Source organism: Acomys minous (genome assembly GCF_964271855.1).
Source record: "Acomys minous genome assembly, chromosome: 5".
Lineage (NCBI taxonomy): Eukaryota > Metazoa > Chordata > Mammalia > Rodentia > Muridae > Acomys > Acomys minous.
The window spans coordinates 81,516,018-81,528,178 of NC_140494.1; the positions used below are offsets into that span (position 1 = coordinate 81,516,018).

The window sequence follows — 12,161 nt, forward strand, 5'->3', positions numbered from 1 at the left end:
TGGGTGGTACTTGTATATGCCTTTGAACCTAGCACTCTGAAGCAGAGGAATGGACCCACAGCAACCAAGTTTACCACCACAGACCTTGTCTTGACAAATCAAAAGGCAGCCTGGTGTAGGGGCATATAACTGTAATCTCAGTACTTTGGGAGACAGAGGAAAACACATTGCTGTGAGTTTGAACACTTTCGGGTCTAAAGAGAAGTCGACAACACTCAACTGAAGAAGAGAAACCTAGTCTGAAACCTTCAAAAATAAAGATACAGTAATAACAAATAGGTATACCAAAATAAAACAAAAAACCTAAACCAAACAAAAACCGAAAGAGGAAAGAGAATATCAGACAAATATCCCTCGTGAACATGGATGGAAAAATAGTCAATAAAATACTCACAAGCCCAACCAAAGGAAACAGAAAAATTATCATGAACTTTGACCTATCAGCATGTAAAACAGTCATGATGGACGGGTTAAGTAGGCAGAGTTCCATCTAGGTAATCCAGCATACAAACAATTCTGAGAAAAGGAAAAACCAAAACATGATCATTTCCTTACATATAAGAAAAGCATCACAAAGCAACAGGAAAGACAGACAGGTGGGATCAACCTACACAACCAGAGAGCTTGTGTGCTGACCTTACTCTAGATCCCAAAACTGCTGACTTGAGACACAGCAGTAAGGTCCAAAGGCCCAAACAGAAACTGAAAGACCCCACTTCTAAATGTTGTTTAGTCAAGGCTTGCTATTTTGTAAATGATTCTATTTTGTAAGGCTTGTACAATGGTTAAGGGAGGTTACCTGAAAGGCTCAGTCAGACTGGAAAAATACCACCATGTCACAAGGCTCGCAGACGTCACAAGGTTCATGGTCACCCACCATTTCACAAGGTCTACACAAGCGGTTCTGGCCAAGTTATTGAAAAAACAGGATGTATGGTCAGTGAATAGGCTAGCCTAAACATTTCCTGATTCCAAAGCCCTAACCAGAGCTAAACCTAGCCGCATTAAGTTAGCCAATCAAGACCCTGTAACTATGCTTCTCGCTTCTGTAACCCCCGCTTCCTGCTTCTCACCCTATAAAAGGGTCTCCTCCCCTTCACTCGGCGCGCCAGTCATCCGATAGACTGTGTCGCCCGGGTACCCGTGTAATCAATAAAGCCTCTTGCATTTGCAACCGGACTTTGGTTTCGCTGGTTCTTGGGGAGGGTCTCCCTGACGAAGGACACTCCGTGAGGAGGGTCTTTCCTTTGGGGGCTCGTCCGGGATAGAGACCCCCGCCCAGGGACCACCGACCCAAAATCGGGAGGTAAGTTCTCTGCTGCTGGCATTGTGGGTATTGTGTGTCTTGTTTGTCTCCTGGTTGTCCTCCATCTCTGTGCTACTCTGAGACTCAATTGGGTCATTAGTATCTGGTGGAGGCTAGAAGGAGTTGACGAACTCGGACTTCTCCTCCACACCCCTGGGAGACGTCCCACGGGGGTATCCGGGGTCCTTAGGACCCATCTGAGAGGACGATCCGACTCGGCTTGGTTGGGGCTTCGCCCCTGGTCAACGGATACGCTCCTCATCTGGGAGACGGGGAAACCGGAACCCCAACGCAGTCTCCAATTGGTTTACTTTCATTTTGGTGCCGGCACCGCGCAGCGCGATCCATCTCTTTTGATTTGTTGTTAATCTTTCTTGTCACTCTGTGTACACTCCCTTTCTCTGCAGACATGGGCCAGACAGTTACCACCCCGCTGACCTTAACCCTTAAACATTTCAGGGAAGTCCGGACCATCGCACACAACCAATCTGTGGAGGTCCGTAAGGACCGATGGCAAACGTTCTGTGCCTCCGAATGGCCAACCTTCAATGTTAACTGGCCACCGGAGGGCTCTTTTAACCTGACTCTCATTTTACAGGTTAAGGCAAAGGTGATGGACCCAGGCCCTCATGGCCACCCTGACCAAGTCCCATACATCATTACTTGGGAGACTCTGGTCCGCGACCCACCCCCTTGGGTTAAGCCTTTCCTTTCCTCGCCACCTCCGTCGGCTCCACCGGCCTTACCACCCCCTTTGACTCCCACACCCACTCCCCAGACGGGACTATACCCCGCGGTCCTCAGACCCCCTCCCAAGGTCCTTCCCCCCGAGGACAGGACCCTCCTAGACCTCCTGTCCGAGGAACCACTCCCTCCACCTTACCAGGGCCCTCAGCCCCCGGCGGGTGCTGCACCTCCCGCCGCTCCGGAGGCACCTCCCCAATCCCAAGCAGCCGCTTCCTCCCCTGTGGCGGGCCGCTTGCGGAACCGCCGGGAACAAACCCCGGACGCCACCTCCCAGGCTTTTCCCTTGCGAGCAGGCAATGGAGGACAAATTCAATATTGGCCTTTCTCTGCCTCAGACCTCTACAACTGGAAAAATAATAACCCTCCTTTTTCTAAGGATCCCACTAGACTTACTTCCTTGATCGAGTCTATTTTAGTGACTCACCAGCCTACCTGGGACGACTGCCAGCAACTCCTGCAGACGCTCCTGACCACCGAGGAATACCAGCGAGTCATTCAAGAGGCACGGAAAAATGTCCCAGGAGAGAACGGGCGCCCAACCCAGCTGCTCAACGAGATTAATAGCGCTTTTCCCTTAGAACGCCCTGAATGGGACTTCAATACACAGGAGGGTAAGAATCACCTACGCCTCTATCGCCAGTTGCTTATAGCGGGTCTCCAAAAGGCTGCTAGGCGGCCCACGAATTTGGCACAGGTCAAGATGGTTACACAAAAATCTGATGAAACCCCTTCCGCCTTCTTAGAAAGACTGAAGGAAGCTTATAGGGTCTATACACCATATGACCCTGAGGACCCCCTCCAGGCTACCACTCTGGCCATGTCGTTTGTTTGGCAGTCAGCCCCAGATATAAGGCGGAAGCTAGAGAGATTAGAAGAGTTGAAAGAGAGCACAGTACAGGATTTGCTGAAGGAAGCTGAGAAAGTGTATAATAAGAGAGAGACTCCAGAAGAAAGAGAGGATCGGATCAGGAGAGAGAGTGAGGAAAGGGAAGAAAAACTGAGAAAAGAGGCAGAGGAAAGAGAAAATATTCGGGACAGAAAAAGGAACAGGGAAATGAGCAGATTGCTGGCCACCATTGTAACAGGACAGACACAGGGTAGACAGGAACCTGGAGAGCGGAGGGGGCCACGGGTGGATAAAGACCAATGCGCCTATTGTAAGGAAAAAGGCCATTGGGTCCGAGACTGCCCCAGACGGCCAAAGGGAACCAGAAGACCCCGGACCTCTACCACTCTCTTGAACTTGGAAGATTAGGGCCGTCAGGGCCAGGAGCCTCCCCCTGAGCCCAGGTTAACCCTTAATGTGGGGGGGCAACCAGTGACCTTTTTGGTTGACACGGGGGCACAGCACTCGGTCCTTACATCTACACCGGGGCCTTTGACCAACAAAACTGCCTGGGTGCAAGGCGCAACCGGCACAAAGACATACCGATGGACCACCGAAAGAAAGATCCAGCTTGCGACCGGTAAGGTCTTGCATTCTTTCCTACATGTCCCTGACTGCCCCTATCCTCTTCTGGGCAGAGACCTTCTGACTAAGTTAAAAGCGCAAATTTACTTTGAGGATGGGAAGGCCCATGTAACCGGGCCACAAGGGAAACCAATCCATGTCTTGGCCTTGGATGTGGAGGAAGAATATAGGCTCTACGAGGCTGAATCCGAAAAGCAGCCACCCTTAACATGGCTGGAGCATTTTCCCTCGGCCTGGGCTGAAACTGGTGGAATGGGGCTGGCATCTAACCAGCCCCCCCTGATGGTCACTCTAAAAGCTACGGCAACCCCAGTTTCTATAAAGCAGTATCCCATGTCTCAGGAAGCCTACCAAGGCATACGGCCCCATATTCAGAGATTGCTGGACCAAGGGATACTGGTGTCATGCCAATCCCCCTGGAACACCCCCTTACTTCCTGTTAAGAAGCCCGGGACTAATGACTATCGCCCTGTCCAGGACTTAAGGGAAGTTAATAGGCGGGTTGAGGACATCCACCCAACTGTGCCAAATCCCTATAACCTCCTGACCAGCCTGCCCCCATCACACATCTGGTATACAGTCCTAGATTTAAAGGATGCCTTCTTCAGCCTAAGGCTCCACCCGGACAGCCAACCCATCTTTGCCTTCGAATGGAAGGACCCAGAAAAGGGACTGTCTGGGCAGCTAACTTGGACTAGACTACCCCAAGGATTTAAAAACAGCCCTACCCTGTTCGATGAAGCCTTGCATAGAGACCTGGCGGACTTCCGAGTCCAACACCCAACCTTAATCTTGTTGCAATATGTTGATGACCTTTTATTGGCCGCCCAGACTGAGGATGATTGTCGGGCTGGGACAGAGGCCCTCTTGAAGACACTTGGGATATCGGGCCTCATTTAAAAAGGCCCAAATCTGTCAGCCCCAGGTGACTTATTTGGGATACCAGATCAGAGAGGGGAAAAGGTGGCTAACCCAGGCAAGAAAGCAAGCAATCCTCCAGATCCCCGTGCCCAAGACCCAGAGACAACTCCGGGAATTCCTGGGTACAGCAGGCTTCTGCCGGCTCTGGATCCCAGGATTCGCAGAGATGGCAGCCCCTTTATACCCCCTCACCAAGCAAAGTACTCTCTTTACCTGGGAAAAACCCCAGCAGCAGGCATTCGATGCCATCAAAGAAGCCTTACTTTCCTCCCCAGCCCTGGGACTTCCAGACCTGACCAAACCCTTTGAACTGTACGTTGACGAAAGGTCTGGGTATGCAAAAGGAGTGCTCACGCAAAAGCTCGGGCCATGGCGGCGTCCCATCGCTTATCTATCCAAAAAGTTAGATCCAGTAGCCTCAGCAGTGGCCATCCTGGTCAAAGACTCTGGCAAGTTGACAATGGGACAGCCTCTCACCATCCTGGCTCCTCATGCCATGGAAGCCTTAATCAGGCAGCCGCCTGACAGATGGTTGTCTAATGCCCGGATGACCCATTATCAGACTCTTTTGCTGGACCCTGAAAAAGTCACTTTCGGACCCCCTGTGACTCTGAACCCTGCCTCCCTACTTCCCTCGCCCGAGCCCCCCGATAACCATGATTGTCTGCAGATACTGGCTGAGACTCACGGGACCCGCCCTGATCTAACCGACCAGCCCCTCCGGAATGCTGACTGCACCTGGTTTACGGACGGCAGCAGTTTCCTGGAAAATGGAGAACGGCGAGCAGGAGCCGCCGTAACAACCACCAAGGATGTAATTTGGTCCAGCCCTCTCCCCCCGGGGACATCAGCCCAGCGTGCCGAGCTGATAGCTCTGACCAAAGCACTGCAGCTGGCCAGCGGTAAACGCCTCAACGTATACACCGACAGCAGGTATGCCTTTGCCACAGCCCATATCCATGGAGAAATTTACCGGAGGAGGGGCCTACTGACCTCGGAGGGCAAAGAAATTAAAAATAAGACTGAGATACTGGCCCTGCTAAAAGCCCTACACTTGCCCCATGAACTCAGCATCATACACTGCCCCGGGCACCAGAAAGGAACTTCCCTGGAGGCAGAGGGAAACAGGATGGCTGATAAAGCCGCTCGCTTGGCAGCACTCTCCGGGAAAAGGGCTAGCAAACTTCTGGTCACCGCCGACCAAACCTCCGAAGGCTCCCAGTCAGATTCCCAAGCCCGCCGAGGCTGGGAATACACGGAAAAAGACATTCACCTGCTACAGAAAATGGGGGCCACCTGTGCTACCCCTGATCAATGGACCTACCAGGGCAAGGTCGTGGCCCCGCTCAAGGCCACTGCCTACTTGATTGACTTTTTCCACAAGCTAACCCATCTGAGTGCACGGAAAATGAGCACACTCCTGAAGAGGGAAGAGACTGGATTATTCCTATTAGGAAAGGAGGAGGCCATCAAACGGGCAACAGACTCCTGCGTGGCCTGTGCCCAGGTCAACGCTAGTAAAAACCCTCTTGCGCAAGGGGCTAGACTGAGGGGGCACCGCCCCGGCACCCATTGGGAGATCGACTTCACTGAGATCAAGCCCGGTATGTATGGCTATAAGTACCTACTAGTTTTTATAGATACCTTCTCCGGATGGATTGAAGCCTTCCCCACCAAGCATGAGACAGCTAAGGTGGTCTCGAAGAAGCTCCTGGATGACATCTTTCCCCGGTACGGAATGCCCCAGGTAATAGGGTCGGACAACGGCCCCGCCTTCATCTCCCAGGTAAGTCAGTTGGTGGTCCAGCTATTGGGGATCGATTGGAAATTACATTGTGCCTACCGCCCCCAGAGTTCAGGTCAGGTAGAACGAGCCAATAGAACCATCAAGGAGACTTTAACTAAATTAACGCTTGCAACTGGCACTAGAGACTGGGTGACCCTCCTCCCCTTAGCATTATATCGTGCCCGTAACACCCCAGGGCCACACGGACTCACACCCTTTGAAATCATGTATGGCTCACCCCCTCCTATTGTTAATTTCCTAGATTCTGAAGTTGCCGATTATGCCAACAGTCCCTCCCTATGGGCCCACCTAAAGGCTCTACAGATGGTCCAGAAAGAGGTATGGAAACCTCTAGCAGCAGCATATAGAGAACAGCTTAACAAACCTTTGGTTCCTCACCCCTACCAGGTGGGGGACTCTGTATGGGTCAGACGACACAATTCCAAGACCCTGGAACCACGTTGGAAAGGACCCTACTCGGTTCTCCTGACCACTTCCACCGCACTCAAAGTAGATGGGATCGCCGCCTGGATCCACGCTTCCCACGTAAAGGCAGCTCAAACCAGCCCGGGGAACCCGGCCCCCGGGGAACCAACTGAAGAGAGATGGCATCTCCAGCGGACTCCAAACCCGCTCAAGATAAGACTCACTCGTTCTTAATCCTCCTCTATATTGTCTTGTGGATCCCAGGGGCCTTAGCTGGCCCGCACGTGCCCAAGTCCCAAACCTGGGAAGTTCTAAACAACCAGGGAGATGTCATATGGTCCACTTCTGGAACTCACGCCCTATGGACTTGGTGGCCGGATTTGACCCCAGACCTCTGTAAAATGGCAGGCGAGTCACCTGTCTGGTTCCCTGGCCCTAATCTCCCTGAACTCAGTGAGACTTCATGCTCTAAGGACAGCCCTCCATCAGGCAACCTCCCCATCCGTATACCATCCGATCTGTATGGATGTTCAAATCATTACACCCGGACTAACCTCCGGTCTGCTGAGTTCTATGTATGTCCAGGGCAAGGTCAATCCCGACAGTTTAGACGTCAATGTGGAGGGATTACTAATTTCTATTGTGCTTCATGGGGATGCGAAACTACAGGCGAGGCCTCCTGGAACCCTTCCTCTAGCTGGGACTTAATTGTAGTAAAGAAAAATCACACCAATGACCCTAACTGCCCTCAACCTTGCTGGAATAGCTATTGCAACCCTTTGGTCATTAAGTTTACAGACAAAGGAAGACAAAATCGTCACTGGCTCCAGGGAAACAAGTGGGGACTGCGATTATATGCCCCGGGAAAAGACCCTGGATTGACTTTTATAATCAAATTATCCCTAACTACAGCTTCCACTCTGGCTATAGGCCCGAATCCCGTCCTCACTGAGCCGCGTCAGGCCCAGCCAAAACCACAGGTACTACCCCAACCCACACCATCAAGGTCATATTCAGTACCTGATTCCTCTCCTGTACCTAACTCCTCTCCTATGTCCACCCCCTACCCAGGGACAGGGGATCGCCTCCTGCAGGTCTTAGAAGGGGCCTTTTTAACCCTAAACTTTTCTGACCCTCGTAGAACCCAAGAATGCTGGCTGTGTTTGAGCTCAGCCCCACCTTATTACGAGGGAATTGCGGTAACAGGAAATTACTCCAATTACACCTCGGCCCCCTCAAGCTGCTCTCAGAACAGCAGACACAAGTTAACCCTACCCGAAGTTACTGGAAAAGGGCTCTGCTTAGGAAAAGTGCCCCACTCCCATCAGGCCCTATGCAACAAAACCCTCACGATCTATCCCGGCAAATATTGGCTCACCGGGCCTACTGGGACTCAATGGGCCTGCAACTCGGGACTAACCCCCTGTGTGTCAGCCACAGTGCTTAACCAAACCAGTGACTTCTGTGTTCTGGTCGAAGTCTGGCCCAGGGTTACCTACCATCACCCTAGTTATATATACTCTCATTATGAAGGAATGACCAGACATCCCAGAGAACCTGTCTCCCTCACCCTAGCCTTGTTGTTAGGTGGTCTCACCGTGGGAGGAATAGCTGCAGGAATAGGAACAGGAGCCACCGCCCTAGCTGAAACATACCAGTTCAGACAGCTCCAGCAGGCCATGCACACCGATCTTGTGGCATTAGAAGAATCTATATCGGCCCTAGAAAAATCATTAACCTCACTCTCTGAGGTGGTCCTCCAGAACAGGAGAGGACTGGACATTCTGTTCCTTCAAGAAGGTGGACTCTGTGCAGCTCTGAAGGAGGAATGCTGTTTCTATGCGGATCATACTGGGCTAGTCAGAGATAGTATGAGCAAATTAAGAGAGAGACTAAAGCAGAGACAGCGTCTCTTTGAGTCAGGCCAGTCATGGTACGAGAGATGGTTTAATGGGTCCCCCTGGTTTACCACCATAATCTCCTCCCTGCTAGGACCAATCATTATTATACTCTTGATTCTCCTATTTGGACCCTGAATCCTCAACAGATTGGTCCAATTCATGAAAGATAGGTTATCCATAATCCAAGCGATGGTCCTCACCCAGCAATACCATCGCCTGAAGCAGGAAATGGAAACTGAAATAGAATGAAAGATTCCATTCTAGTTCATAGAAAAAGAGGGGAATGAAAGACCCCACTTCTAAATGTTGTTTAGTCAAGGCTTGCTATTTTGTAAATGATTCTATTTTGTAAGGCTTGTACAATGGTTAAGGGAGGTCACCTGAAAGGCTCAGTCAGACTGGAAAAATACCACCATGTCACAAGGCTCGCAGACGTCACAAGGTTCATGGTCACCCACCATTTCACAAGGTCTACACAAGCGGTTCTGGCCAAGTTATTGAAAAAACAGGATGTATGGTCAGTGAATAGGCTAGCCTAAACATTTCCTGATTCCAAAGCCCTAACCAGAGCTAAATCTAGCCGCATTAAGTTAGCCAATCAAGACCCTGTAACTATGCTTCTCGCTTCTGTAACCCCCGCTTCCTGCTTCTCACCCTATAAAAGGGTTTCCTCCCCTTCACTCGGCGCGCCAGTCATCCGATAGACTGTGTCGCCCGGGTACCCGTGTAATCAATAAAGCCTCTTGCATTTGCAACCGGACTTTGGTTTCGCTGGTTCTTGGGGAGGGTCTCCCTGACGAAGGACACTCCGTGAGGAGGGTCTTTCAAAACCTACTTTGCATGACTCAGCCTGGAGCATAAAGTGTTGAGAAAAATCTCCAGGAGTAGAATCTGAATCACCGGCCTGGTCCAGGGAAATACTCCCTGATCCCCACAGGTAAGGGCACCCTACCTATAATCAGACATCAACTATCCACTCCCAAACAGGGAAGGTCACTACAAACCACCTCCCAAAGCTAGAGTCACCAAAATGACAAGGGGACAATGAAAGAATGCTAACAAAAACCAAAACAGGATGGCATCTCCAGATCCCAGCAATCCTAATGAAAACAAACTGGAGAACCCCACAACAATTGATATACATGAAAGTGACCTCAAGTCCTTAGTAAGTAAGATGATAATGGAAGAAACAAATAAAATCTGTAAACAAATGCAGGAGGAAGCAAACAAGAGGGATGAAGACTTAAAAGAGTCATATAAAGGGGCATTTGAAGAATTTCAGCAAAATACAAATAACCAGATGAAGGAAATCATTAAAACAGTTCAAGACCTGAAGATAAAAATGGAAGCTATCATAAGAGAACACACGGAAGAAAAACGTGATTGAGAAGCATCAGAAAAGAAAGCAAGCATCTCAGAGGTGGCCTTATCTAACAGACTGCATGAAATGGAAGAATGAATATCGGGACTTGAAGATACAATCGCACAATTGGAAACAACCATCCAGGATAATGCTAAATCTGAAAAGTTCCTGACACAAAGCGTTCAGGAAATAAAAGACAACCTGAAAAGACAAAACATGAGAATGATAGGGATAGAGGAAAGAGAAGACAACCCTCCACAGCCCAGAAAATTTCTTTAATCAAATAATAGAAGAAAATTTCCCCAATTTGAAGAAAGAGATGCATACAAGCATACAAGAGGCCTACAGAACACCAAATAGAATAGACCCGAAAAGAAAATCTTCCTGCCACATAATAATAACAACACAAAATATACAGAACAAGGAAAATCATTAAAAGCGGCAAGAGAAAAAGGATGAGAAACATATGAAGGCAAACCTATCAGAATTACTCCTGACTTTTCAGCAGAGAGCATGAAAGCCAGAAGGGCCTGGACAGAGGTTCCGCAAACCCTACGAGAGCAAAGATACCAGGCAAGACTACTATATCCAGCAAAATTATCAATAACCATTGGCGGAGAAGACAAGATATTCCATGACAAAAACAAATTCAAACAGTACCTCGCCGCAAATTCGGGTTTACAGAAGTTACTAGAAGGAAAACTCCACCCCAACTGGTCAAACTACAACCAAAAATACATAAGAAATAAGTAACTACACCATTGCAAAATCACAACTTCACAAAAACTCGATTGTTACAAATACGAAAAGTGAAGGGACTTACCAATCACTGGTCATTAATATCTTTCAACGTCAATGGTCTCAACTCTCCAAAGAAAGACACAGACTAACAGAGTGGATGCATAAACAAAACTCAACATTCTTCTGCATTCAAGAAACACATCTCAACCACAAGGACAGACATTGCCTCAGAGTAAATGGTTGGGGAAAAATATTCCAAGCAAATGGTCACAAGAAACAAGCTGGGGTATCTATTCTAATATCTAATAAAGTAGACTTTCAACCAAAATTAGTCAAAAGAGACGAGGATGGACAATTCGTAATCGTCAAAGGTAAAGTCAACCAAGAAGACATCATGATTTTGAACATCTATGCTCCAAATACAAGGGCTCCCACATTTGTAAAAGAGTTATTAACAATGCTTGCCCCACTCATCGATACCCACACATTAATAGTGGGAGACTTCAACACCCCACTTTCACTCAAGGATAGGACTTTGATTCAAAAACTAAGCCGGGAAATAACCTCATTAACCAATGTCATGAATCAAATGGATCTAACAGATATCTACAGCACTTTCCACCCAAACGCAAAGGAGTATACCTTTTTCTCAGCAGCCCATGGAATGTTCTCTAAAATTGATCACATAGTTGGTCATGAAGCAAACCTCAATAGATACAAGAAGATTGACATAATACCTTGTATCTTATCAGATCACCATGGTCTAAGGCTGGACTTCAACAACAATAGAAATAACAAAAAGCATACCAACACGTGGAAACTAAACAACTTTCTACTTAATGACACATGGGTTATGGAAGAAATAAGGGAAGAAATAAAAGACTTCCTGAAATTCAATGAAAATGATGGAACAACATACCCAAATTAGTGGGACACATTGAAAGCAGTGCTAAGAGGAAAATTCATAGCACTAAGTGCCTTTAAAAAGAAAATGGAATCATCCCACATAAACAACTTAACAACACATCTGGAACCTCTAGAAAAAAAAGAAGCAGAAACACCCACGAAGAGTAGACGCCTGGGAATAATCAAACTCAGGGCTGAAATCAATAAATTAGCAACAAAGAGAACTATCCAAAGAATCAACAAAAACAAGAGCTGGTTCTTTGAGAAAATTAACAAGATAGACAAACCATTAGCCAATCTAACTAAAAGACAGAGAAACACTATCCAAATTAACAAAATCAGAAATGAAAAGGGAGACATAACAACAGACACCGAAGAAATACAAAGAATCGTAAGAATCTACTTCAAAGACATTTATGCCACAAAATTTGAAAATTTAAGGGAAATGGACAAATTTCTCAACCTATTCCATTTACCAAAATTGAACCAAGACCAGATAAACAAATTAAATAGCCCTATTTCGCCTATAGAAATAGAAGTAACCATTGATAGTCTCCCAACCAAAAAAAGCCCAGGGCCAGATGGTTTCAGCG

The 12,161-nt window shown here is 48.1% G+C and overlaps 1 protein-coding gene across 4 annotated transcripts; it reads left to right on the plus strand.

Annotated features, from left to right (window-relative positions):
- Positions 1-4,449: 4,449 nt before the first annotated feature.
- Positions 4,450-6,898, plus strand: LOC311598608 (protein NYNRIN-like). 4 transcript variants are annotated; one of them, XM_084783820.1, is made up of 2 exons: positions 4,450-6,231; positions 6,494-6,676. In XM_084783820.1, exons 1-2 carry the CDS (start codon positions 4,612-4,614, stop codon positions 6,542-6,544), a joined length of 1,671 nt encoding a protein of 556 aa, XP_084639946.1. In that variant the 5' UTR covers positions 4,450-4,611; the 3' UTR covers positions 6,545-6,676. The 4 variants fall into 4 exon arrangements, with proteins under 4 accessions (XP_084639946.1, XP_084639947.1, XP_084639944.1 ...); XM_084783821.1 differs by having other exon boundaries at positions 4,451-6,176; positions 6,494-6,562; XM_084783818.1 differs by having other exon boundaries at positions 4,486-6,231; positions 6,640-6,898.
- The last annotated feature ends 5,263 nt before the right edge of the window (positions 6,899-12,161 follow it).